The 27,601-nt window shown below is 51.4% G+C and overlaps 4 protein-coding genes across 9 annotated transcripts in view; 2 read left to right on the top strand and 2 right to left on the bottom strand.

Moving 5' to 3' along the window:
- The window catches only part of LOC141048453 (serine protease FAM111A-like), a 68,826-nt gene extending 65,061 nt beyond the window's left edge, over positions 1 to 3,765 (bottom strand). Inside the window, exon 1 of one of the 2 annotated variants that reach the window (XM_073544009.1) lies at positions 3,626 to 3,765. The gene's annotated coding sequence lies outside the window, so the exon portion shown is untranslated. Of the gene's footprint in view, positions 1 to 3,419; positions 3,441 to 3,625 lie in introns of those variants that run through there. The other variant, XM_073544010.1, reaches the window with a different exon arrangement.
- An 87-nt stretch (positions 3,766 to 3,852) lies between these two features.
- On the top strand, positions 3,853 to 18,830 carry KRAS (KRAS proto-oncogene, GTPase). Of its 4 annotated transcripts, XM_073544021.1 has the most exons (7): positions 3,853 to 3,998; positions 10,107 to 10,228; positions 10,363 to 10,541; positions 10,770 to 10,929; positions 15,713 to 15,828; position 15,974; positions 16,292 to 18,830. In XM_073544021.1, the coding sequence occupies exons 2-7, from the start codon at positions 10,118 to 10,120 to the stop codon at positions 16,406 to 16,408; spliced, it is 684 nt and encodes a 227-aa protein (XP_073400122.1). In that variant the 5' UTR covers positions 3,853 to 3,998; positions 10,107 to 10,117; the 3' UTR covers positions 16,409 to 18,830. The 4 variants fall into 4 exon arrangements, with proteins under 4 accessions (XP_073400122.1, XP_073400119.1, XP_073400121.1 ...); XM_073544018.1 differs by lacking the exon at position 15,974 and having other exon boundaries at positions 3,855 to 3,998; positions 15,713 to 15,836; XM_073544019.1 differs by lacking the exons at positions 3,853 to 3,998; position 15,974 and adding an exon at positions 4,121 to 4,266 and having other exon boundaries at positions 15,713 to 15,836.
- Positions 18,831 to 21,400: 2,570 nt separating this feature from the next.
- ETFRF1 (electron transfer flavoprotein regulatory factor 1) lies at positions 21,401 to 25,467 on the bottom strand. The gene is made up of 3 exons (XM_073544022.1): positions 25,376 to 25,467; positions 22,306 to 22,402; positions 21,401 to 22,001 (listed from the first exon to the last, which is right to left on the bottom strand). The coding sequence occupies exons 2-3, from the start codon at positions 22,348 to 22,350 to the stop codon at positions 21,783 to 21,785; spliced, it is 264 nt and encodes an 87-aa protein (XP_073400123.1). The 5' UTR covers positions 22,351 to 22,402; positions 25,376 to 25,467; the 3' UTR covers positions 21,401 to 21,782.
- Positions 25,376 to 27,601, top strand: part of DNAI7 (dynein axonemal intermediate chain 7) — a 58,608-nt gene continuing 56,382 nt past the window's right edge. For both annotated transcript variants that reach the window (XM_073544012.1, XM_073544011.1), the window contains exon 1: positions 25,376 to 25,501. In XM_073544012.1, the coding sequence (XP_073400113.1) occupies positions 25,499 to 25,501 (3 nt within the window). In that variant the 5' untranslated portion in view covers positions 25,376 to 25,498. The remainder of the gene's footprint in view (positions 25,502 to 27,601) is intronic.

Raw genomic sequence — 27,601 nt, 5'->3', positions numbered from 1 at the left:
ACCGCAGCTAACGCTGCTGCGGGTCTGCAGCGGCCAAAACCGCTGCGGAAACGCAGCGGAATCCGCAGCGTGTGCACGTACCCTAATAGACCAGTTTCCCTCCCTAAGGCTGCGTTCACACGTTGCGTTTTTGCGGCAGTTTCTAATGCGCTTTTTGCCGCGAAAACGCAAAAAAAACCCCCAGCATCCCAATGGGATTCCGCAATGCTGTGCATTTTCCACCGGCGGAATCGAATCGCGGAAAAATATGCAGCATGCGGGGATTCCGCCCACATAGGAATGCATTGTTCTGCTTACTTTCCGCATGTGGCTGTGCCCACCATTTGCGGATGGTACCCACGGTCCGGAGGAGAGGAGACTCTCCTCTGGGCTGTGGGTATTATATCCCTGTAAAAAGTAGAATAAAAAATAAAAAAAAAATCGGGTTACATTCACCTTCCGGTGCCCGCGCAGCCTTCCCAGGCCTCAGCGCTGCTCCCGTTCCCAGTAATGCCTTGCGAGACCTTTGATGATTTAATTTTTTTAAAATTATTTTTAACATTCTATCTTTTACTACTGATGCTGCATAGGCCGCCTCAATAGTAAAAAGTTCTCCAAGCGATGCTACAGATCCCTTGGAAAACGCTAGCATTCTGAAAGCTAATTACGCTTGCAAATCGCTAGTTTTTCCGGCTTCCCTCATAACTTGGTATCCCTCGCTCTTTCCTCTGTCTATGGGCGCTCTGACTCTACTAGAAAGACTTATTTATCCTTGCTTGACACAGGGGAAAGTGCCAAACCGTTCCATCCTCTAACCTGCCACCTCCCAGCTGGTATATATGCCTAACTAATCCTCATTAACTGTAGCATATATACATGCACTATCCATTGTGTAATCGTGCTGACCCCAGAGGAAGACACACTTGTGGCGGTACGCGGGAGGGTTCTCTCCCTTCTGTGACCAGATCGTGCACTCGGGGGCTGTTTACTATGGAGTGGTAAGTATACATGCTGCCTGTTGTCTAGGGATATAGTGCCATTATTATTGCCTTCATTTGATTATGGTTTGATTCGTTTCCGGGGGTCTTCTGCTGGCATATTGCTGCTCTCCCTTGTACTGTGTGATTTGATTATTGTCTATATCCATTTAATAACATGGATGCATGTTACTGATATATGTTTTTTACTTACACCCCTGCATGTCATATGGCAAGTTAAAATATTCTGGTCTCTTTAGGGTCCACTACAACTTTATTTGGTTGTCTTGGCATGAATTTGTATAGTCGCTGGGTTTTTAAATTAATGTTTTTGCATGTATCTTGCTGTATTAATAAAATTTTTGTCATTTTATGGCGATCCCTTTGTATGCGTACCTTTTGTTTCTGTAGAAAAAAATGAACATTTGACTTTTTCCCACAAAAATGTTACTTTAGCGTCAAATTTTTCATTTTCACAAGGGTAATAGGAGAAAATGCACCATAAAATTTCCTGATTGCGCCGATACTCCATATGTGGAAGAAAACTACTGTTTGTGTGCACGGCTCCGGAGGGAAGGAGCGCCGTTTTGAGATTTGGAATGTGAAATTGTCTGGAGTCAATAGCTGATACGTTTAGAGAGCCCCTGATGTGCATAAAGAGTGGAAACCGCCCACAAGTGACCCCATTTTGGACCCCCTAAGGAACTTATCTAGATGAGTTGATGTTGAGCCGCGAAAAAAATTACACACACCTTTGACACAATAATGTTATTTTAGCCTCAAATATTTTACTTTCAAAAGTTAGCAAGAAAAAAATGGACCTTTAAGATTGTTGAGCAATTTCTCCTGAGTACGTCGATACCACATATGTGGGGGAAAACTACTGTTTGGGAGCACGGCAGGGTTCATAAGGAAAGGAGCGCCATTTGACTTTTGGAATACAAAATTGTCTTGAATGACTAGCCGAAGCCATGTCGTGATTGGATCGCCCCTGATGTGCCTAAATAGTGGAAACTCCCACAAATGACCCCATTTTGGAAGCTGGACCCCTTAAGGACTTTCTCTAGATGTGTTGGTGAGCACTTTGAACCCTCAGGGACGCCACAGAATTTTATAATGTGGAGAAGTGAAAATTAAACACATTTTTACAACAAAAATGTTGTTTTAGCCCCAATGTTTTTATTCTGACAAGGGTAACAGGACGAAATGGATGGCAAAATTTGTTGTGCAATTTTTCCAAAGTATCATTATTTACCTCACTGCTCCCCTGTACAGTGGCTTTCCCCCATTATTTACCTCACTGCTCCGCTGTACGGTGACTTTCCCCCATTATTTACCTCAGTGCTCCGCTGTACGGAGACTTTCCCCCCATTATTTACCTCACTGCTCCCCTGTACAGTGGCTTTCCCCCATTATTTACCTCACTGCTCCGCTGTACGGAGACTTTCCCCCATTATTTACCTCAGTGCTCCGCTGTACGGAGACTTTCCCCCCATTATTTACCTCACTGCTCCGCTGTACGGAGACTTTCCCCCCATTATTTACCTCACTGCTCCGCTGTACGGTGACTTTCCCCCCATTATTTACCTCACTGCTCCGCTGTACGGAGACTTTCCCCCCATTATTTACCTCACTGCTCCGCTGTACGGTGACTTTCCCCCCATTACTTACCTCACTGCTCCGCTGTACGGAGACTTTCCCCCATGATTTACCTCACTGCTCCGCTGTACGGAGACTTTCCCCCCATTACTTACCTCACTGCTCCGCTGTACGGAGACTTTCCCCCCATTATTTACCTCACTGCTCCGCTGTACGGTGACTTTCCCCCCATTACTTACCTCACTGCTCCGCTGTACGGAGACTTTCCCCCCATTATTTACCTCACTGCTCCGCTGTACGGTGACTTTCCCCCCATTATTTACCTCACTGCTCCGCTGTACGGAGACTTTCCCCCCATTATTTACCTCACTGCTCCGCTGTACGGTGACTTTCCCCCCATTATTTACCTCACTGCTCCGCTGTACGGAGACTTTCCCCCCATTATTTACCTCACTGCTCCGCTGTACGGTGACTTTCCCCCCATTACTTACCTCACTGCTCCGCTGTACGGAGACTTTCCCCCATGATTTACCTCACTGCTCCGCTGTACGGAGACTTTCCCCCCATTACTTACCTCACTGCTCCGCTGTACGGAGACTTTCCCCCCATTATTTACCTCACTGCTCCGCTGTACGGAGACTTCCCCCCATTACTTACCTCACTGCTCCGCTGTACGGAGACTTTCCCCCATGATTTACCTCACTGCTCCTCTGTACGGTGACTTTCCCCCCATTATTTACCTCACTGCTCCGCTGTACGGAGACTTTCCCCCATGATTTACCTCACTGCTCCTCTGTACGGTGACTTTCCCCCCATTACTTACCTCACTGCTCCGCTGTACGGAGACTTTCCCCCATGATTTACCTCACTGCTCCACTGTACGGTGACTTCCCCCCATTATTTACCTCACTGCTCCGCTGTACGGAGACTTTCCCCCATGATTTACCTCACTGCTCCGCTGTACGGTGACTTTCCCCCCATTACTTACCTCACTGCTCCGCTGTACGGAGACTTTCCCCCATGATTTACCTCACTGCTCCACTGTACGGTGACTTCCCCCCATTATTTACCTCACTGCTCCACTGTACGGTGATTCATCGTTTTCTGACAGTCTCGTTTCGCGCGCTTCGGTTTTGCAGTCATTGTGGATGTCTACCAGGAGGGGGCGCATTAGAGGGCGTGGTTTTTCCCTACAGCGGGCGTGTTTTCATGCCATGAGACCCCTCCCTCTGACCAATCGCTGGCCGTATGTCTCCGTGACGTCACGCGGAGCGGCTGTAGTATTTATAGATCGTATTTAAAGAGCCCCTGGGAGTCTCCGGCTGCGCGGCCTGGTGACTGGGCGTCCGGACGCGGCCTCGCTGTACCCTGTCTCCGGGCTGCTCTCACCGGGAGTGGACGGCTCCGCCACCGAGAGGAGTATGGACGTGTAGCCGGAGAGCGGTGAGTGCGCCGGGGGCTGAGGGCGGGTCAGTGCCGTGCTGCAGTGTGTGGGCGCAGGGGGCTCTGCTGCAGTCTCCCTCCTCGGAGGGCAGAGCGCAGGGGCCGCTGACTGCAGGGTGGGCGGCTCTGGCCCCGGCTGATCGGGCGATCATTATCCTGACTGGCTGGGTGATCATCTCCGATCTCCGATTTGTATTCAGCTGTGGATTCTGGAATCAGAAGTCCAGGTGGAAAATCTGCCACTGTGATTGGAGGCGCCCAGCTGAGGGTGAGGTGACAGGGCCCTGTGGGTCAGGCGATGGTGGGCCCCCAGCTGAGGGTGAGGTGACAGGGCCCTGTGGGTCAGGCGATGGTGGGCCCCCAGCTGAGGGTGAGGTGACAGGGCCCTGTGGGTCAGGCGATGGTGGGCCCCCAGCTGAGGGTGAGGTGACAGGGCCCTGTGGGTCAGGCGATGGTGGGCCCCCAGCTGAGGGTGAGGTGACAGGGCCCTGTGGGTGAAGTGATGGTGGGCCCCCAGCTGAGGGTGAGGTGACAGGGCCCTGTGGGTGAAGTGATGGTGGGTGCCTGGTGTGGGTGAGGTGACAGGGCCCTGTGGGTGAAGTGATGGTGGGTGCCTGCTGTGAGTCAGGTGATGGTGGCCCCCAGCTGAGGGTGAGGTGACGGGGCCCTGTGAGTCAGGTGATGGTGGCCCCAAGCTGAGGGTGAGGTGACGGGGCCCTGTGGGTGAGGTGGTGGTGGGCACCCGCTGTGGGTACTGTAAGAACTAGCCGTGCCATACTGGTAGGGGGACGCTCTGCGATGTGGCCAGAGATCGCGATTGACCACAGCACAATGTGACTGGCTGCGTTGTGACCCACAGGCTGCAAAAATATTTAATTGCAAGCATTGGTCCTATGTGTATATTGACTGCAGTCCAACCCGGTCAGGACGGGGCTCAACGTGCTATCCCGGAGGACGTCCGCACTTCCCGTCATCGCTAAGGATCTTCTGTTGGGTTCACAATAGTCTCTTATGTGCCAACGCTGATCTCCTCCATGCATTACTATAGATGATCTCTTATGGGCCGAGTGACGCTGATCTCCTCCGCATTACTATACATGATCTCTTGTGGGCCGACGCTGATCTCCTCCTCCGCATTACTATACATGATCTCTTGTGGGCCGAGTGACGCTGATCTCCTCCGCATTACTATACATGATCTCTTATGGGCCGAGTGACGCTGATCTCCTCCTCCGCATTACTATACATGATCTCTTATGGGCCGAGTGACGCTGATCTCCTCCTCCGCATTACTATACGTGATCTCTTATGGGCCGAGTGACGCTGATCTCCTCCTCCGCATTACTATACGTGATCTCTTATGGGCCGAGTGACGCTGATCTCCTCCTCCGCATTACTATACATGATCTCTTATGGGCCGAGTGACGCTGATCTCCTCCTCCGCATTACTATACATGAACTCTTATGGGCCGAGTGACGCTGATCTCCTCCTCCGCATTACTATACATGATCTCTTATGGGCCTAGTGACGCTGATCTCCTCCACGCTCTGTGGACGATTTCATGCAGAATGTCGCCTCTGGCGTGTCTGTCTCTGGGGTGGTCACAATCCACAAGAAACCCCTGTGATCACGGCTCTTGCTGTGGCTTATCGGTAGCAGCAGAAGCCATAAATCCAGCAAGACTTTAAATGTAAAAGGAGACCTCCACACACTCCGCCGACCTCTACATGGTCCGGGCTTCCAGTGATGCCAATCCAAGGCCGCAGTGGTCATGTCATCAACAGAGGCCAGGTTCACACTGCTGTGCAAGTGGTGTAAGCAGAAGAGGGTACATGTGACACCTCTGGCATTCACTACGCCCCATGAAGTTGTCACAGGCATCAACAATGCTGGCTCCAAAAATGAAGACTGCCAAGGAGGACCGGACGTATGTGTGATCCTACACTATTAGAATAATGGCACCCCCCGGTCTGTGTATTGTGGGCACAGGCAGTGCACTGGATTAGGCGACCCTAGAGATTGTTCTGGTGGATTTTCTATGAGCAGTGCCGCTCGCTGAGTCCGGAGGCCCACAATTCGGGCATAGCAGCGCTCTGGACACCGTTTATGTTCGCTGCGTACAAAGCGCTGCCGTCTGTTGACTACAGTTCAGTGAAGCAATGCGGATTTACCTGCACACATTCACCGCGTTTATACGTGCGGTCTGAAAAGACTCTGTAGACGCGAGATTTCTTGAAATCCCATCCACTATGCTGTAACAGCTGGCCGTAAGAAGTTTGACGCTCCAGAAGTACACAACGTCCAACCCGCAGCAACTCCGGATCGTGGGCACCTAACGGTATGCAATGTACTCCCTATTCTGCTCGGCTTGTGTGACTGAAAGTAAGTGACTTGCATAACAGCGGTCAGACTACGTTCTTACCTGCTTCTGTGTTGGTTCTTTTCCTGCAATCACATACTGGCAATCTGAGCCGAATCCTATCACTGCGTATATTACACACCTTTTGGGATTTGACAAGCGGCAATGTCCAAAATGTGTTGTGAGGTCCCAGATCCTGACCGTGATGCAGGGACCCAGCCCCAGGTCTCCTGCCACAAGATCATCAGCAGGGCCTATGGGTAGTCCGTGCCTCAAGGCCTAAGTAACGGCTGGTTTACACATCAGTGTTCAAAGTGCAAGACCTATGTGATCAGGAAATCTGTGTCGGGACTTTACAGACTTTTATGTAACTAGTAGTAATCTGACACGATTCCTCCGGCTTCGGTTTGCTGTCCTTAAAGTATATGAAGTGGTGTATGTCTTCTTGGCTAAACCTTGAAACCGATGGGGACTGGCGCATTTTGTGGTTTTAACTTCATATTGATTCCCTCATTGTAGATCACGAAGTGGGACAATGTGTTGGCGTAAAGAAAACTGCAAAATGCACAATATTGGGTCTGTTGCCTTACTAGCCTGATCTTTAGAAAGTGGACATTGCAGTGGTGAGATCTCGTGGCCACCAGGCTTGTGCAGAGCACAGAACGCTGCAGTTCCTCTGTGCTGCGGATAACCTGGGGACATCATGCTGATATGAGTTTCGTTCTCAGACTCTGTGTGGACCAGTTGGTCAGATACTCCAGTTTTATGATCGGGGAGGATCTGAGTATTCCTCTGTTACAATAAGATGATGGTTCAGTCATGTGTTTGGAGCATATGGCGCTGTGTGCATCAGGAGGATTCCCTAACGTGTTCCTCCAACAGATGCCAACGTGCGGGAACACCGTGACAGATGTCGCATGTAGGCCCGATATCAATGTTTGGCTGTATATATTCTGCCATATAGCTGAGTAACATTCCCTCCATCGGGTGAACGGGACCCTACGGACATGTCCAACATTTGTGCCAAGAGCTTTTCCGGAACAAGTGCTAAAAGTGACTACACTCAGATCCGCAGCAGACGAAAACACTTTGTATTTATGCAGGTGTAATCCACAGTGGAATATAGTAGCGGCAAGTGGGTGAGCGCATGGTAAACCCGTGCAAGTTAACCTGTGGTCCATCTCCACGTATCTGGTGGACTTTCTCTACAGACCCCACTAGAGCATGGCTACTCTGCATTAACGATAAGACCCCGCAGATCTGACTGCACGACGGGGCGCTGGGAGTATAGATGTGCTGCTCGCCAGCTCTCTGGTGTCTGCATCATGTGTCTGTGCAGGTGACCGCTTCACTCGTGGTCCATTATGAACATATAGTGGGGTCCGTGCACTAGCGATCTGTAGGATGCAGAGATGTGATGGTTGGTCACAGTGTCTTTTCAGAGTTCTGTTTAGATCAGAGAATTATACAAATGTAACAACCCCTCAGCTGTGGGAAGTATCGCATCAGCGCAGGATTTCTGGATGTAAACACTTGTTCTCATTCACTGACTGCACACAGCTGGTGAGGTTGAAGGCCCGCTGTGGAGCTCTGACCATGGCTTCTGCTTGCAGTCGCTGCTATGGCACTGCTATGTGTATATGGAGGTTTCTGGCTTCGACCGTGGCTCGTGTTGCCAGTGTACATAAACCGCGTAGTCTTCAGTGTGTGCCGGAGCCTGCTGAACAGGTTACCACGCCCGGCCTACACCTGTCTGCCACTCTTCCTGAAGTCGCAGGTGTCTCTAGCGCTCCCCGTCTACACATCGTGGTACGTTTACCCCCTGGAGAATCTTCAGTAAATGTCATCGGCAGGTGGTGTAACCAGAAAGCCTCCATCGCTGCTTCCCTTGTACAGAAGCTGGTCACCATGAACTCCGGGAACCGATCGCTGCGTGTTCCACTTCAGCTGTGGACTTTGTAACTGCACTTTCAGAAAGTTTCCGACGTGTCCAAGTGACGTGATAAGTTCTGATCCAAGGGGTCCGACATTGAAGCAGAAGCGCTTCGCTGTGCTCAGTCTTCTCAGGTGAGGGACTTGTCAGAAGTTTTACTTGCTGGCGGTCTGGATTAATTTGAGGGTCTGGAGCATCTACCTGGACTCTGATGTTTTTAGCAATTCGGAGGGGTCCTGAAATAAGAGCCTCCAACCAATCCAAACCTCTGACATGTTAAGTTTTCAGAAAGTCGGAGGTTTGTTTCCTTCTCGGATCCTCAACAAATCTGCCCCACGGGAAGTTTTGCCTGCAGATTTTTTTTTTTTTTTTTTTTTTTTTTCTTCCTGGATTGTGGATTAGATTTGGTACTCTTTCTATCGGGATTGAAAACTGCACAACATGTCTGCTCCGTGTGAATACAGTCTTTCAGGGGATTCTTGTATGACCATCGCAGCTACTTGTTGCCCATAAATCGACATCCCCAGTGATTAGGAGGGCAAGGATCCCTGGACATATGGGGCGCAGGAGCGGTGGCCGTCAGGATTATCACCTCACCTGGATGATTGTTGTTCCCTTGCACCCACAGTGTAACAATCTGGTCTGGAGCAGGGATGGGTTACATATATTCCCCATTGCATATGCCATAAATATGTGCCGAACTCCCATCCAACTGCTGAGGTGGCTATGTACCTGGACACTGGATGAAGATATGGCTGCCCATGGGTGCAGTTCTCTCCAATTTTCTTCAATGGGAATGACCATACCAAAGTCTCTATTTATTGACGGAAAGCAGAGAATGCATGAGGAGCATTAGTTGCTTTGTGTACAGAATTATGGCTATCCCCCCTTGTCTCCTGCCTGTCCTGGTGATGGCCCTATAATCTGCGCCTCCACCGCTCATGTGTGACCTTTGTCTGGGATCATGTGCTCACGGCGGAGACTTTGGAGTCCCCTACGGACCGGCTGCGGGTGGATAAGAAGCCTCAGGTGCTCGGGTTAATCTACAACGAGGATAATTGCGCCTCTCCACCATCTTCACTCCTGACTTTGGCTCGGCCGCGCTCTCCGACTCCAGGATGTTTCTGTTGCAGTTTTTCGGAATGACTGGTATTTAGTGAATTGGGTTTGGGGCTATTAGTAGGGTCCGGCCTGGAGGCACACGACGTCATGGCGTGATACAGTGATGCACTATTCTGGCGATATGATGTGCAATTAAAGGGGTTGTCCAGGACTAGTGATATTGATAACCTATCCTAAGGATATCACGGCAGGTGTCAAACACCACCTCCGCCAATCCAGTGGCTGCGCTCCTATTGCAGTTATGTGAACGGAGTTGCAGTACCAGAGACCGTCCACTACAGTGTGTGGCGCTGTGCTGTAAGGCTTCTTTTACAGAGCTGATCATGGACTCTGGTTTTCTCGATCAGGGGCCCGAACAAACCTAGGTTGTTGTCCACATCTCCCTCCACCCGTCTTTACTGTCACCATAGGACCCTCTGCAACCATTGCCTCACACTGGGCCCATTGATGGCGTCTCACCCTCCTCACTGTCCTGTGTACACGGCCGCCGCTGATTGCCGGGTGCACATTGCCTGTTTTCTGCATTTATAGACGATAATTGCAGCCGCTCCACTCTTCCACCTCCTGTTAACAGTGAGGGCCACATAGACCGCACCGTGGGCTGGGGCTGTATTAATAGAACTCGTCTTCCTGTTTTCTAGTCCTAATTTTACAACAGATTATTAATAACTTCTTTTTTTTTTTTTCTTCCAGATTGATCAAAAATGACAGAATATAAACTGGTGGTGGTCGGGGCTGGAGGCGTCGGGAAGAGCGCCCTGACCATACAACTCATACAGAACCATTTTGTCGACGAGTATGATCCCACTATAGAGGTGAGAGGCGCTGCCTATAGAACTCCTCATTATCTTGTCTTTTACTCCAGAGCTGCGATCACTATTCTGCTGGCAGCAGGGACGGGTTCTGGTTGTTGTTGACTTCATCCTCAGTCTTGCTGTTCTCTCTTCAGGACTCGTACAGGAAGCAGGTAGTCATCGATGGGGAGACATGCCTCCTGGACATACTGGACACTGCAGGTCAAGAGGAGTACAGCGCCATGAGAGACCAGTACATGAGGACGGGGGAGGGCTTCCTCTGCGTCTTCGCCATTAATAACACTAAATCCTTCGAGGACATTCACCATTATAGGTAAGGCTGGAAGAACATGAGGGAAAGCCTCTCCTATAACACGAGGGTCTCCAGGAAGCAGATATGTATGAACTATCCTGGACCCTGAGGGGTCTGCTGTAGGCAGCAGGTACTGGACACTGCGGGGGTCTGTCGTGGACGGCGGGTCCTGGACTCTGCTGTGGCAGGTGGTGGCTCCTGGACCTAGCACATGGTGTCCATCACCTTCTGTATTCTCTTTCCCTACAGGGAGCAGATAAAGCGGGTGAAGGACTCTGAGGACGTCCCCATGGTCTTAGTTGGCAATAAATGTGACCTTCCTTCTAGGACAGTAGACACCAAACAAGCTCAGGACCTTGCGAGGAGTTACGGCATTCCCTTTATTGAGACGTCTGCGAAAACCAGACAGGTAACGAGCGGCGCTGATGGGCGGCTTCAATGTACAGGGTGTGGGACGCCTCCTAATAAAGACAAATGACACTCGCAATGTGTGCTATGCATCTGACCCTCAGCACGTCTGTATCTGCAAATCCTGGGATAAATCAGTCTGCATGGGAGCTGTGTACACAATGTGGGAATCTGATCAGTGAAGGTGGGATTGTTTATATGATGCATTGGAAGCACTTTCTATTGGACCTCGTTTTTCCTTCTCTGCTTGTGGTTTTGCTAAGTGGAGGTGCAGAGATCCCCCACTAGACTTACAGAGGGGCAAAAGCTGCAGACTGACTCGACAGACGTTTTATCAAACCGGTCCTCAGTCTCTGCGGAGAACAAAGCTCCGCTGGGCGCTCCTGTCCTGCCATTTTAGCGATAGGGGTCTGGTGCTCTGCTGGGGCCCTTACTGGACATCGTCTCCCCATATGTGGCAGACTGCGGCGGATCCTGTTGCTATATTCCCCTGTAGTCTCCTGGTATATTGGGGGAGACATCCATTGCAGTGCGGGACATGCAGGGTCTTCAAAAGATGAAGATAGGTCTGGGCTCAGGGTAATGGGTGGCTCTCCTTGTGGTGACTGGCCCCAGAAAATCCTAAGATTTCCCAACTGTTTTCCCCGCACATCTCCTCGGTGTCCTGATATCTCGGTTAATGTGTGACTGATAATCCAGCGTCCTCATTAATGATTGGAGCGAACTGATAACTGTGCACGGGGCGGCCGCTGGCCCAGGGGAAGATAGTCACTGGGTAATGATCACTCGCCCGTACTGACCCTGTGCAGGTTACCGATGGACGATCAGAGACTGTATCTGCCAGAGGAGCTAAAGGGTCTGGCCAACGTAGCTGGGATGGACCGGGTTGGGGGGGGGGGGGGGACACTACAATATGGCACCCCCTGAAACTGAGTGTAAGAGGGGTAGAGTTTACCATGCTCCCTTATATAGTCCAGCCCTATGTAACGGCCCTGTGTTTCAACATCTCTGTTTGCTGTTGATTGGCATTATGCAGGAGGGTGGTCTTTCTCCTGCCTCTTATTCATGGCAGCCTCCTGCCATGTCCTTGCTGTATTGGGGCCTTAAACGCTTACTATCAGGTTTCCCTGCTGCTTTAACATTTGAGTTTGGTCAGAGCTGCAATCCCCTCTATGTTGTATTCGCTTTGGCCCTGACAGAACACTTTGCCCCCCCCCCCCCAGAAGGCTCCGACTTCCCTGTGTGATATCGGCTGCCGATATGAAAAATAGATTCAGCATTCCGACTTTGAATGCAGAAAATAAAAAAATACTCTAATACAGATATATCCACTGTATGGAAAACGTATGATGTTTTGGCCAACAACTAGGCCTTCATCGGAAATTGTATCGCCATCGAGATTAGAAGACATACAGGTCATTTTCAGCTGAGCAGTGTAATCTTCCTGGATCCGGTCTCGGATGGCGCTGCAGTAATGCACTGCCATGTCCACTGCACGGCACTGGATGTACCTGTATTGACAAAGTATTTTTTATTATCTGCATTCAAAATCGGAGTGCCTAATCTGTCTTTCATACTACTACGGAGTAGTATTGTATTCGTGCACCTTACAGAGGAGGGCCGCGCAGCCTTTTTAGACACTTGTCTCCAGGGCTGTGGAGTCGGTAAGCCAAACCTGCGACTCTGACTCCTCAATTTCCCTTACACCGACTCCACGACTCCGACTCCCACACATATTGCTTATATTTAAGTGAAAAATGTATTGTAGTGCAATGTGAACCTCAGACATTTAATCATTTCTATGATACAATAATCAAGACATTTAGATAGAACAGAATATATATTGGTGTACTACCCGGTTTTCATTCTTTTTGGTACAGATACGATATGGATAGACAGATATGGATAGATAGAGCAGATTTCTAATCTGCTTTTGCTATTGAAAACATTATCTATGAGCTCAAAAACCTTTCAGGTGATGCGGTTTTTTAAAAAGATGATCAGCTTTTGCAGCTGAAAAACGTATCCTCAAAAAACACAGGAAAAACGCTGTGTGTGAATGTAGCCTTAGATCAGGAATAGAACAGCCCTTTATAGGACATTTCATAACTTTCCCAAACTCCTATGAAAAAATATTCAGCACATCCTGCATTGAATTACTGTACCCAATTTATTATATATTTTAGGAGTCGGAGTCGCTCCATTTTATACCGACTCCAACTCCGACTCCACCAAAATGAGCACCGACTCTGACTCCACAGCCCTGCTTGTCTCCTGACATGTAATGAGTGGGGGGTCAGTGCTCCTCACTCTGGAGGTCACTTCTGTGCAGATGCATCTACCCTCCGTTTCCGTTCTGTGATTTCTGCTCTGGGGCCCTTCTCACTTTTTCTCTCAATAAATTCTATTCTCAGTGTTGTGTTTTTGTGGCTCACTTTTAAAGGAGGAATCCACCACTCACCCGGGGCAGCTGGGGTCTCAGAAACTGGATGCAAGGGGAAGCAGGAGCTTGATGCATACTACTGAGGGTCTGCACTCCCTCTTTAAAAGGGTCTTCCTGGCATAAAAACAAATACCGGGCAGCTGACTTCACTAGATAAGCCAGCCTCCTCTTTACATCAGCGGTGACGCAGGAGGAGGAAGATGGCTCATCTGTTAAAGTAAGCAGGCAGCCAGACCCCTTGATACCTCTCTTGTCACGCTCAGGGCACAAAGCTGAGCGGTTCAGGTGGATTTTTCCTTTACCAAGTTCATAACTGATCTGTTTCTTTATCATTGTGACCGCTCATGGGAATAATCGGGGTGACAACAGTGATCCTTGCTACTGATTGCATGACTGTCTAATCATAACTCAGGAGGCCCAGCCTCTCACTGGTGGGTACCTACGTGTGGGGCTTAATCCAGATGGCAGGGGGCTCTTCACTTTTGGGGGGCTCCAGCCTCGGAGGTGACACAACGGTGGGCTCTGCATTCTTGTATAATGATGATCTGCTTTGGCTGCACCTCCAATAATTCGCTGGGGTGATCTGATCGCAGCTCATGGTGTTTGGTCTTTTCTTCTGCTCTTCTCTCTGCATTGATAAAACACTCTGCTTCTCAATGATCCAAAGTCATCGAATCTCCAGCAACCTCGTAATTATCACTGGACCCTCCTGACACAAGCGGCCATGCACATGGGTGACTGCTGCATCAGAGCTTCAGCACTGCACAAGGAAAACTTATGCAACTTTCCAACGTAGTCCGTAATCTACAGTGGCATGTAAAAGTTTGGGTACCCATGGTCAAAATTATTGTGAACCGTTAAGGAAGTTGAACATGAACTGACACATTTCCTTTGTTTTTAAGGCAAAAATATATATCTTTTACCTATTTAACAATTACAAAATGGACCAATGCAAAAGTTTAGGCACCCTTGGAGACTTACATGCCTTGATAACTCTGATCAATGTTTCAGACCTTAATTAGCCTGTTAGGGTTATGGCTTGTTCATTGTTATTAGGAAAGGCAAATTTCCAACTTCATAAAAACCCAGCCTCCTCTAACCTTGTGCCAAAAACAGCTGCCGAGCATTCTGAAAATGGTGGAGGTCCACAAAGTCCTGTGGACGATGAGGATAAAATTAAATCTGTGGCCACAATGATCAAAGGTATGTGTGGAGAAAAAAGGCACAGAATTTCAGGAAAAGAACATCTCACCTACCATTAAGCATGGAGGAGGACCAATCATGGGTTGGGGTTGTTTTGTAGCTAATGGCACTGGAAACATTTCACGGGTCGAGGGAAGAATGGATTCAATGAAATTTCACCAAATTCTTGATGCAAACATAACACCAGTTGTAAAAAAGCTGAAGGTGAAATGAGGATGGCTGCTACACATGAACACACATCAAAATCCACAATAGATGACCGCAAAAGGTGCAAGATGAAGGTTTTACAATGGCCCTCACAGTCCCCTGATCTGAGCATCATTGAAAATCTGTGGCTAGACCTCAAAATAGAGGATGGCGGACGCCCCAGGAATCTCACAGAACGGGAGGAATTCTCCAAGGAAGAACAGAGGAAAATCCTGCAAACAAGAATAGGAAGACTCTCGTCTGGCTAAAAAAAGTGTTTACAAGCTGTGATCCTTGCAAAAGGTGGTGCTTCACCAGTAGGTACTATCCATGTAGGGTACAGAAACTTTTGCAGTGGCTCATTTTCATTTTTGTAATTTTTAGTGTGTCATCTGTAACTTTAGGCCTTTTTAGATCATTTCATTTTCAACTTGCTTAACTGTTCACAATAACATTACTTTTGACCAGGAGTGCACAAACTTTTCCATGTCACAGTACGTGATCTCTGCAGCCACCCAGCGGGTGCGAGATCCCTTCTGAGGACGGTAGAACATTACATATGAAATGTTAACAGGTGATGACCAAGCGCTGTCAGTCCACAGCGTGGAGTTAAAGCTCCTGCGGTATAGCAGGTCCCCAGTTGTCAGACACAGCCGGGGCCCCAGGGGCCAAGATGAAAGCTGTTTATCACCACTTCTATCTCCTCCCCCCCACTTCAGCTGCAGTGATGCATAGGAGAAAGTTGCAGAAGTTTCCATTCTGCTGGGATGAAACTTTCTACACACCGGAGATTGTCCACAGAGGGCGCTGCCGCTCAGACACGGCCTGACTCCCCCTGACCTCAGGATTGTATTTCCACCTAGGGAAGCAGGGTGCCGTCCAGTACGGCGGCCCCCCCGGGGTGGGACCGGTGCCCCCATGTGAGTGATAAGAGTTGTGTTTTACAATGCAGAGAGTGGAGGATGCTTTTTATACTTTGGTGAGAGAAATCCGACAATACAGATTGAAAAAGATCAGCAAAGAAGAAAAGACGCCCGGCTGCGTGAAAATAAAAAAATGCCTTGTAATGTGAGCCGGTAAGTGTCTACATCTGGGGGTGCGGGGAGGTCGTTGGGGGCTGCGGCGGCCGGTCCTTGGCTGTCGTACCCAGTAACATCACACACAGATTTCGGGGGCTGCCTTCTGCATGTAGTGGCGCCATCCCTGTCCACAGGGTCTATGTGGTAATGCAGCTCCGTACTCTTACCCAGCTGCAAGACCCAAGGACGGGGTGGCGCAGTTCCTGGAAGAAGGCAGCCATGTTTCTTCGAATCTCGGACTATCCCTTTAATGACTGGATACTTTTCTGCTACCCGGTGCTGTGCTAGGACAGTGGGCTTTGGGCTTAACTTTGTGCAGAACAACCCGCCGTGGCACAACCCCTTTTAAGATGCTTTCTGTCTTCATCCATATACGAGCTGGGGGTCTCTGGTTTTTGCCTTTTGCTGACCAGCCTCTCTTTTTTTTTTTTTTTTTTTCTGCCTTTTTTCAGGGGGTGGACGATGCTTTCTACACATTAGTACGAGAAATCCGCAAGCACAAAGAGAAGATGAGCAAAGAGGGCAAAAAGAAGAAGAAAAAAAACAAGTCCAAGTGTCTCATCCTGTGATCGGGGTCCGCTGCGTCCCCTCCGTGCCCACCTTGTACATTATACACTAAATTATTAGCATCTGGTCTCCCCCCACTTCTGGCGCTGCCCCCTGTGCCCATCGTGCCAGCATCATGGTGTCCGGGCGGTGGCGGTAGAAGACGTCTGTGCATGTACCGGGTGGCGCTCTGCTCGCCCTCCAGCTTCACACCCGAGATGGACTGAACCAAGACTTTATATCACATGATGTAGATGCCATCTCCGCTTGGGGGCTCATTGCACGAGACGTCTGGGACTTGTAGTGCTCCATCAGTTCCCTGCACGCCACCACTACAGCTGCATTGGTGACTTTATAACTTTACTAAATGTGCTCCTCACCCTCCCCCTGTACCCACAATGTGACACCGCGGTGCTAACGGCGATGATTGAAGCCTCGGGATTTATGCAGGATGGCAACACTCCACTCCTACAAAAGTCACAGCTTTGGTTTGACGGTTGGGTATCCATTATTGACCCTATTATATGCTCCAGAGCTGCACTCATTATTTCTGCTGGTGTCCATACGTTATCCTGTACATAGTCTTCTGCTGGTGAAGTCACTGAGTGCAGCTCTGCAGTAAAATACAGGATCAGTAATGCATGTACACAGTGACTGCACCAGCATAATAGTGAGTGCAGCTCTGGAGTATAATACAGGAGGTAACTCAGGATCAGTAATGTATGTACACAGTGACTTCACCAGCAGAATAGTGAGTGCAGCTCTGGGGTATAATACAGGAGGTAACTCAGGATCAGTAATGTATGTACACAGTGAATCCACCAGCACAATAGCGAGTGCAGCTCTGCAGCATAATACAGGATCATTAATGTAATGTATTTACACAGGGACTCCATCAACAGAAAGTGAGCGCAGCTCTGGTGTTTAATACAGGATAAATGTATGCATACGGTAACTTCAGCAGAATAGGGAGCGCAGCTCTGGGGGATAATACAATTACAAAGACAGCAGTGTAGGAGAGACTTTCGCTCTGCATTATGTATGATCCTGAGCATCTTGATACGTCTATGATATAATCTTACATCCATGCGGTCGGGTCACCAGCGGCAGCACTTCGTTATGCCCGGCTGCATGCGTCATGGTGGTACATTGGTCGCTGAGATTTCTTTTTTGGGTGGGGGCGGGGGGTCCGGTCAATCAAGTCTTCCATGATCTGTGCTGTTGATGTTGCGCCTCTTTCCTCCCCTCCCGGCAGGTACTTAGACTTGTGCCACTGAGTGTAGCCAGATATAGGACAACGCTCCCCGCCATTTTCTGTAGAGGAGGCTGGGAGTCGGGAAGATGAGCCCCCCATCGTTATGATCACATTTGGTGCCATTATCAGCTGTGTGTGCTGCGCTCCGCCGGGGGCCGACTCGCTGTGGGATGAATGGGATCGTCTGCCCTGTATACACTGTTGCATCCAGGGTGCAAAACTACAACTCCCAGCATGTCCTGACTACCACAGGCTCCTGAACTGTAGCCGGGGGTCTGCATCTACCTCACTGTAAGTATGACTGAGCACATCCTCTTAAAGGGAAAGTCATCAGTACATGCGGCCCAGCTCCGGGCGATGCTCACCAGCTGTAGCTAATCTTCATGATGGCGGCTCACCAGCGTTGTGCCAGCGCAGTCTCTGGCCAGCAGTCGCTGAGCTCTTCCAATAGGCTATTTCTCTCTATACTTTACACTGCAGCACTTCTTTATACAGGAAGTGTGTAGCCCACCATCCTTTACACTGCAGCCCTTCTCACCAGTACATCGAGAGCTGATCACATTACAGCAGGTGCAGAATGATCATAAACTGAAAGGAAGGATGTGATCAGGCATTGAATGACGATCACAGATCATATAGTGGGTGGAGTCTCTGGAGGGCGGGGGCTTGAGTTAAAGGCACAGTAAACTTTGGTTTTTTTCACATGTCCTTTATTAGCCTGTTAATCCAATAACTTAATGAGTTGGGGGCACTAATCTACCAATGGCTGATGTTTGTCACCGTGGATTACGGTAAATATTGGCATTTCTGGCTCTGAACGCAAGGACGTAGCTGCCGGGTGATACGTTGTAGGGTGACTGTAATAACACGCTGTCTCCCCTCCCCAGCTGTGCGTTTCGCTGTGTCTCGCTCATCCCCCCCCCCTGGAGATCCCAGACTCCATTTTCTTGGAATGTATTGAACTATTTTTGTATAGAACGTGCACATTTTGTACATTTGTGCTTTTTATTATCTGAGTGTGTTTTCATACTTTGTGGCCGCCGCGTGTTGTCATGACGGGACTACAGCCAGACAATGACCACTGTTTGTAGGGTTTTATAGGAGTTTGTTCCGTGGACGTCGTTTTATTTTGTCATTAACTGTAACGCTCCTATTTATTGTAACGTAATAAATAACTTCTGGTGACAGTGGCCGTGACGGTGGTGCTGATTCTCTGTGCTAAAGGCTGGATGGGAAAACCGAAGGAAAAAAACGAACTGTGTGGTCAAATAGACGTACAAACCAATAGGTGATAGTGTACAAAATGTATTGAAGACAAAAAAGGAAAGCAACAGATAAGACCACACTGTGTTACTGACACAAAGTGCGTACCTCCCCCCCACCAAAGACTTGATCCGAAACGTGCGTCGGGGTGGGTTCCTGCTAGTACCACCCAGACCACACAGGTATTTGCCCCTTACAGCATCTACTAGCTTTACTAAGCATTTTTGGCCATACCTGTCATTCTGTACTCCTATTGTACCTAGTCTCTGCACTGCGTTTAGGTTTTCCCACCATCATTATGGACATATGTATTTTTCCATTATGATTAGATCACCCACTTTAGTTTCACAATTGAATATGTCCATTGCACATGCACTTTATTTCTATCCTATACCTAGTGCCACTGCATTCATGGCTCTATGGATCCTTTCTGCCCTTTTATCATAACTAGGCTTAGGGCATATGACGTGCTGACATCCCATTTCATTTAGGCCTGTTTCACACATCCGTTTTTTGACGTCCATCAAAATCGGCTGTTTTGGAAAAAAACGGATCCGCCATTTTTATGGTGGATCCGTTTTTTTCCCCATAGACTTCATTAGTGGCTAAAGCGGATCCGTCCAAAAAATGGATCCGGTAGCATCCGTTTGTGGCAAAACGGAAACGGATCCGTGTTTTCACACTTTGGTGGACGTCAAAAAAACGGATGTGTGAAACAGGCCATACTCTTAAAGAGACACACGTACCCTTCTGTCTCCATTTGAATCTTTGGTGCCCTTTTTTTTTTTTTTTTACACTTAGGCTATGTACATATGGCTTATGATTATATTATCTTATCTCTGTGTACATGAAATCATAGCCTCCAGTTCCAGTAAATTCCTGGGCTGTCTATCATGAACTGCGCGCTTGAGATCTCCCCAGCTTGAGGTCAGGAGACTTAGATGGCCACTCCACAATCTTCACTTTGTTCTGCTGTAGCCAATGACAGGTCGACTTGGCCTTGTGTTTTGGATCATCATGTTGGAACGTCCAAGTACGTCCCATGCGCAGCTTCTGGGCTGATGATTGTAAATTTGCGTCCAGTATTTGATAACGTGCTGCATTCATCTTTCCTTCAACTTTGACCAAGTTTCCTGTGCCTTGTAGCTCACATCCCCAAAACATCAGTGATCCACCTCCATGCTTTACAGTAGGAATGGTGTTCCTTTCATCATAGGCCTTGTCGACCTCTCTCCAAGTGTAACGTTTATGGTTGTGGCTAAAAAGTTCAATTTTGGTCTCATCACTCCAAATGACCTTGTTCCAGAAGTTTTGAGGCTTGTCTCTGTGCTGTTTTGTAGGTGAGATACTTTGTATCATTTCCGCAGTAATGGCTTTCTTCTGGTGACTCGACCATGCAGCCCATTTTTCTTCAAGTGCCTCCTTATTGTGCATCTTGAAACAGCCACACCGCTAGTTTTCAGAGAGTCCAGTATTTCAGCTGATGTTATTTGTGGGTTTTTCTTTGCATCCCGAACAGTTTTCCTGGCAGTTGTTGGCGACATTTTTGTTGATCTACCTGACCGTGGTTTTGTTTTTATAGAGCCCCTGATTTTCCATTTGTTAATGCCAGTCAGCAGCGTTCAAACTGTGATTATCAGTTCCTTGGATATCTTTTTGTATCCCTTTCCTGTTTTATACAGTTCAACTACCTATTCCCGTAGATCCGGTGACTTCTTTTGCTTTCCCCATGACTCACAATGAAACATCAGTGGCTGGATGAAAGATGCAAGAGTCTGTCTGGATCCCAGAAACTCACTCAGCTTTTATGCGCACACACACTGATTACAAGCAAACAGGTCACAGGTGAGGATGTTACCTTTAGTAGCCATTCACACCCATGTGTGTCAACTTCTGTGCATGTTATCAGGCAAAAATCACCAGGGTATATGTGAACTTTTGATCAGGGTCATTTGGATGTCTTGAGTTGTCATTATGGTTTATAAAGAGAAAACACAATAGTTTGACAATAAATGGCTTCACCCAATCACTAACCATGAGTGGAGGAAAAGTTTTGGTGTTAACATTCATATTCTCTGAAAAAAAAGGCCAAGAAAGCAAAAATTCTGCTGGGGTATGTAAACTTTTGAGCATAACTGTATATTGTAACAAGCTGCACACAGGAGAGATGTCCACCACTGATACATTGTAACAAGTTTGCAGTATTAGGTCTCCTAGCCAAATCAGATCTCATGCTTTGCACTGATGAGGGCCAATACCCCGAAACACCGTGTCTCCAAATTGAGATTCTGATTTGACTTTTATACTAACGCACGTGATGAGGGTCGATATTGACTTTTAGGATTGCTACTTCCATCAGGTGGCGCTATTCTCGTAGTCTTCCTCTCCAAAGAGGCAATTTACACATTTAGTATTAGGATGTGCTCAGCCCTCTGAATGTAAATAATTGGAATCACTGACAGCAAGCAGACGAATAGTGGGAGCCGAGACCTCGGGGTGCAGTGATTGCGCTTTATTACCAATCTCTCGCCCCTGCAGACAATCGTCAGGCGATTTTTGCCTTTTACCATAATGCAGTTGGGCCGGGGCTACGCGGTGACTTTGGCCAACAGGTTTCAGTTTGCCGCTGCTACATCACAGAGCAGTAAGTGCAGAGGACGAGCGACGTGAATCCCTCAGGATGTGCGTCTCGCTGTACGTCGCTGGTTACATTGTGACTTCGCTCCTTGCACTGTGCTGTGATGTAGCAGCAGCAAACCGTGATCTGTGTCTCGGCCACAGTCGCCGTGCAACCTCGGCCGGGGGATGTAAGGCACATGGACCTTCCCTCCAGCCGCCGACCACTTCTGTGCTTTGGCCTCAGTTCACATCCTCATTTTCTAGGATCCGGGTCCGTCCTCGTAGTATCGCTGCTTCATCGCACGGTACTTGCGCAGGTAATATAACGCTTCCAGCTCTTTAATGACGAATTCCCCCCGAGAGATAAGTTCCCGGATCTTCTCCGGGTCGCTGACGTCCTTGTTCTTTATGAAGGCTTTCTTCAGTCGCTCCTTGAAGAAGGCTTCACCTTTGGGATATTCTCGTCCCAAGAAGAGAAGCTGCAGATGAGAAAGATGGATGGTCTTATACAGGGGAGGAAAGCTGTCGATGAGCTGACAACCACTAATGAGTGCCTGTAGGGGGCAGCACCCAGAATGGTGTATAAACCTGTATTATGTACAGTTACGCCCTCCAACCTGTGGTGTGTCAGTCTCCACTGAAGGCCTAGAATCCTATTTAAGACATACTCTGGACAAAGCACAGGTCAGGTCAGTCTGGAGCAGTAGAAACTGGCATACTATTCATGGGTCAGGAGGCTCTGGATGAGCAAGCTAAGGCAGTGGTAATTTCTGGGGGGCTTACATTCTTGTACAGCTTCACAACCTCTCCTCGCAAAGGATTCGCCATGTCCACACCTGAGGGACGGAGCTCTGCGGTCAGCACATCATGGAGGGTGCAGCTGAAAGAGAAGCAGATGGGTGTGAGGAGGAGGAAGGCGAGCCCGCCGGTGAATGCGCGGAGGAATAGTCTGCAGGAAATCTGCGCTGTGGATCACGAAAACCCACTCACTCGCAGGGGAGAAAACAGCGTAAACTGTCGGGCAGACTGTATGGACCCGGTGGGAGCGTTCCCTGCTGCTCTGGGCGGGGGCTGGGGTCTCCTACCACCCACGCTCCCATTGTTGCATCCTAAATCCAGAACGTTTGTATTTTTTTTTCGGCTTTTGCAGGATAAGTTACGTTTCTTGATATCACAATTTCTAGGTGATTAGAACTTATAATCAACTTTTATTAAGTTTCTAGGGAGTGACAAGAGTCAATTCATTGTTACTTTTTGTGCTTTTGTCCCTGGAATAAAATTGTTCCCAATAATTATGTCTCCTTCCTTATTTACTTGGCACCTTTCTTTATGTGAACTTGTTTTCATCTTTTATTCTTTCGGTTCAGCAGTACAGGGGTGATTTGGGGTATTTAGATTGTTTTAGCCTAATTTGATACAGGAAAGATATCTATCTTTGTACCGTGTTAGGCAGTAGATAGAAAAATATTCAGAAAAGTTATAAATCACTGAGGACTCAAATCTGAATATATTTTAGCCTAATTCACCATGTCACTTTTTAAAAAAAGACGCAAGTTTTTTTTCAAAATTGCGATAAAAAAAACCTGTTGTGTGACGTTTCTAATGCTCCAGGGCGCAGTCAGCGACCGTATAAATCAGAGATCATCCGCAATGCTCGGACTGGCCGGGTGAAATACATGAATCAGTCACACTCTGGTACGGAGAGCCGCAGCCAGTCCGAGCACTGCGGCCAGTCTGGAGAGCCACAGCCAGTCCGAGCACCGCGGCCAGTCCGAGCACCACAGCCAGTCGGGAGAGCCACAGCCAGTCCGAGCACCACAGCCAGTCGGGAGAGCCACAGCCAGTCCGAGCACCGCGGCCAGTCCGAGCACCACAGCCAGTCAGGAGAGCCACAGCCAGTCCGAGCACCGCTGCCAGTCCGAGCACCACAGCCAGTCAGGAGAGCCACAGCCAGTCCGAGCACCGCTGCCAGTCAGGAGAGCCACAGCCAGTCCGAGCACCGCTGCCAGTCAGGAGAGCCACAGCCAGTCCGAGCACCGCTGCCAGTCAGGAGAGCCACAGCCAGTCCGAGCACCGCTGCCAGTCGGGAGAGCCACAGCCAGTCAGAGCACTGCTGCCAGTCGGGAGAGCCACAGCCAGTCCGGAGAGCAGCAGCCAGTCCGAGCACCTCGGCCAGTCCGGAGCGCCGCGGCCAGTCCGGAGCGCCGCGGCCAGTCCGGAGAGCCGCGGCCAGTCCGGAGAGCCGCGGCCAGTCCGAGCACCGCGGCCAGTCGTGAGCAGCAGCCAGTCGGGAGAGCCGCAGCCAGTCCGAGCACCGCTGCCAGTCGGGAGAGCCACAGCCAGTCCGAGAGCCACAGCCAGTCCGGAGAGCCACAGCCAGTCCGGAGAGCCACAGCCAGTCCGGAGAGCCACAGCCAGTCGGGAGAGCAGCAGCCAGTCCGAGCACCGCGGCCAGTCGGGAGAGCCGCAGCCAGTCCGAGCACCGCTGCCAGTCGGGAGAGCCACAGCCAGTCCGAGCACCGCGGCCAGTCGGGAGAGCCACAGCCAGTCCGAGCGCCGCGGCCAGTCGGGAGAGCCGCAGCCAGTCCGAGAGCCACGGCCAGTCCGAGAGCCACGGCCAGTCCGAGAGCCGCGGCCAGTCCGGAGAGCCACGGCCAGTCCGGAGAGCCGCGGCCAGTCCGGAGAGCCGCGGCCAGTCCGGAGAGCCGCGGCCAGTCCGGAGAGCCACAGCCAGTTCGAGCACCGCGGCCAGTCGGGAGAGCAGCAGCCAGTTCGAGCACCGCGGCCAGTCGGGAGAGCAGCAGCCAGTCCGAGCACCGCGGCCAGTCGGGAGAGCCGCAGCCAGTCCGAGCACCGCGGCCAGTCGGGAGAGCCGCAGCCAGTCCGAGCACCGCGGCCAGTCGGGAGAGCCGCAGCCAGTCCGAGAACCGCGGCCAGTCGGGAGAGCCGCAGCCAGTCCCAGCACAGCAGCCAGTCCAGAGAGCCGCAGCCAGTCCCAGCACCGCGGCCAATCCGGAGAGCCGCAGCCAGCACCGCTGCCAGTCCGGAGAGCCGCGGCCAGTCCGAGAACCGCGGCCAGTCCGAGAACCGCGGCCAGTCCAGAGAGCCGCAGCCAGTCCAGAGAGCCGCGGCCAGTCCGGAGAGCCGCGGCCAGTCCGGAGAGCCACAGCCAGTCCCAGCACCGCGGCCAATCCGGAGAGCCGCAGCCAGCACCGCTGCCAGTCCGGAGAGCCGCGGCCAGTCCGGAGAGCCGCGGCCAGTCCCAGCACCGCGGCCAGTCCGGAGAGCCACAGCCAGTCCCAGCACCGCGGCCAATCCGGAGAGCCGCAGCCAGCACCGCTGCCAGTCCGGAGAGCCGCGGCCAGTCCGGAGAGCCACAGCCAGTCCCAGCACCGCGGCCAATCCGGAGAGCCGCAGCCAGCACCGCTGCCAGTCCGGAGAGCCGCAGCCAGCACCGCTGCCAGTCCGGAGAGCCGCAGCCAGCCCCAGCACCGCAGCTGATGTCTCTCCGGTATATACAGCTGACTGCGCCCTTATTCTGAGACATTTTACTTTTCTCTGGCACAAAACTGCCCTAAAAACACCCGTATTCGATCCTGCGCCCGTTCAGCACTCATCCTCCATACTCTGCGCCCTCCTGGTGACCAGTGATTGGCTGCAGCGCTCAGAGACTCTCAGGTTAGAGCACACAAGAAGGCTGCAGCCAATCAGTGCTAAATTAATGAAAACAATAATTGACCAAATTCCACTTTATTGTGGAATCTGAGAGATCTACAACTCCCAGCATGCCCCGGCGGCGGTGTGACCGGGGGCGGAGAGGAAGGATTTGGGGGCCGCTGCTCCCCGCACTGACCTCCAACCGACTTCCGGCAACAACGCGGCGCCTCCCAGTGACGTCACCGGCTGCGCCGAGCTCCCAGAAGACCCCGCGGTCTCTATGGCAACTTGGACGCTGCACCGAGAGTAAAGCAGCAACATGGTGAGAACGCGGGGAAGAGGAGGAATGTGGGGACGGCGGCCAGAAACCGGGGCACTGAGGGGAGAAAGCGGCCAGAAACCGGGGGACTGAGGGGAGAAAGCGGCCAGAAACCGGGGCACTGAGGGGAGAAAGCGGCCAGAAACCGGGGGACTGAGGGGAGAAAGCGGCCAGAAACCGGGGGGACTGAGGGGAGAAAGCGGCCAGAAAGCGGGGGACTGAGGGGAGAAAGCGGCCAGAAACCGGGGCACTGAGGGGAGAAAACGGCCAGAAAGCGGGGGACTGAGGGGAGAAAGCGGCCAGAAACCGGGGCACTGAGGGGAGAAAGCGTCCAGAAACCGGGGGACTGAGGGGAGAAAGCGGCCAGAAAGCGGGGGACTGAGGGGAGAAAGCGGCCAGAAACCGGGGCACTGAGGGGAGAAAGCGGCCAGAAAGCGGGGGACTGAGGGGAGAAAGCGGCCAGAAACCGGGGGGACTGAGGGGAGAAAGCAGCCAGAAACCGGGGCACTGAGGGGAGAAAGCGGCCAGAAACCGGGGCACTGAGGGGAGAAAGCGGCCAGAAAGCGGGGGACTGAGGGGAGAAAGCGGCCAGAAACCGGGGGGACTGAGGGGAGAAAGCGGCCAGAAACCGGGGCACTGAGGGGAGAAAGCGGCCAGAAACCGGGGGACTGAGGGGAGAAAGCGGCCAGAAAGCGGGGGACTGAGGGGAGAAAGCGTCCAGAAACCGGGGCACTGAGGGGAGAAAGCGTCCAGAAACCGGGGGACTGAGGGGAGAAAGCGGCCAGAAACCGGGGGGACTGAGGGGAGAAAGCGGCCAGAAACCGGGGCACTGAGGGGAGAAAGCGGCCAGAAACCGGGGGACTGAGGGGAGAAAGCGGCCAGAAACCGGGGGGACTGAGGGGAGAAAGCGGCCAGAAACCGGGGGACTGAGGGGAGAAAGCGGCCAGAAAGCGGGGGACTGAGGGGAGAAAGCGGCCAGAAACCGGGGCACTGAGGGGAGAAAGCGGCCAGAAATCGGGGGACTGAGGGGAGAAAGCGGCCAGAAACCGGGGGGACTGAGGGGAGAAAGCGGCCAGAAACCGGGGGACTGAGGGGAGAAAGCAGCCAGAAACCGGGGGGGGACTGAGGGGAGAAAGCGTCCAGAAACCGGGGGGGGGGACTGAGGAGAGAAAGCGGCCAGAAACCGGGGGACTGAGGGGAGAAAGCGGCCAGAGACCGGGGGGACTGAGGGGAGAAAGCGGCCAGAGACCGGGGGGACTGAGGAGAGAAAGCGGCCAGAGACCGGGGGACTGAGGGGAGAAAGCAGCCAGAAACCGGGGGACTGAGGGGAGAAAGCGGCCAGAAACCGGGGGGGGACTGAGGGGAGAAAGCGTCCAGAAACCGGGGGGAGACTGAGGAGAGAAAGCGGCCAGAAACCGGGGGACTGAGGGGAGAAAGCGGCCAGAAACCGGGGGGAGACTGAGGGGAGAAAGCGGCCAGAAACCGGGGGGGGACTGAGGAGAGAAAGCGGCCAGAGACCGGGGGACTGAGGGGAGAAAGCAGCCAGAAACCGGGGGGAGACTGAGGGGAGAAAGCGGCCAGAAACCGGGGGGGGGACTGAGGAGAGAAAGCGGCCAGAAATCGGGGGACTGAGGGGAGAAAGCGGCCAGAAACCGGGGGGGGGGGACTGAGGGGAGAAAGCGGCCAGAGACCGGGGGACTGAGGGGAGAAAGCAGCCAGAAACCGGGGGGGGGGGGGGACTGAGGGGAGAAAGCGGCCAGAAACCGGGGGGGGGACTGAGGAGAGAAAGCGGCCAGAAACCGGGGGACTGAGGGGAGAAAGCGGCCAGAAACCGGGGGAAAGAGGGAAGAAAGCGGCCAGAAACCGGGGGGAGACTGAGGGGAGAAAGCGGCCAGAAACCGGGGAACTGAGGGGAGAAAGCGAGAAAGCGGCCAGAAACCGGGGGGGGGAGACTGAGGGGAGAAAGCGTCCAGAAACCGGGGGGGGGGGACTGAGGGTAGAAAGCGGCCAGAAACCGGGGGGGGGGGGGGAGACTGAGGGGAGAAAGCGTCCAGAAACCGGGGGGGGGGGGGGACTGAGGGTAGAAAGCGGCCAGAAACCGGG

Source organism: Dendrobates tinctorius, unplaced genomic scaffold (genome assembly GCF_039654945.1).
Source record: "Dendrobates tinctorius isolate UK_male_01 unplaced genomic scaffold, ASM3965494v1 ptg000136l, whole genome shotgun sequence".
NCBI lineage: Eukaryota > Metazoa > Chordata > Amphibia > Anura > Dendrobatidae > Dendrobates > Dendrobates tinctorius.
Note: the sequence above shows the minus strand (reverse complement) of the source record. Positions and strands in the feature narration are given on the sequence as shown.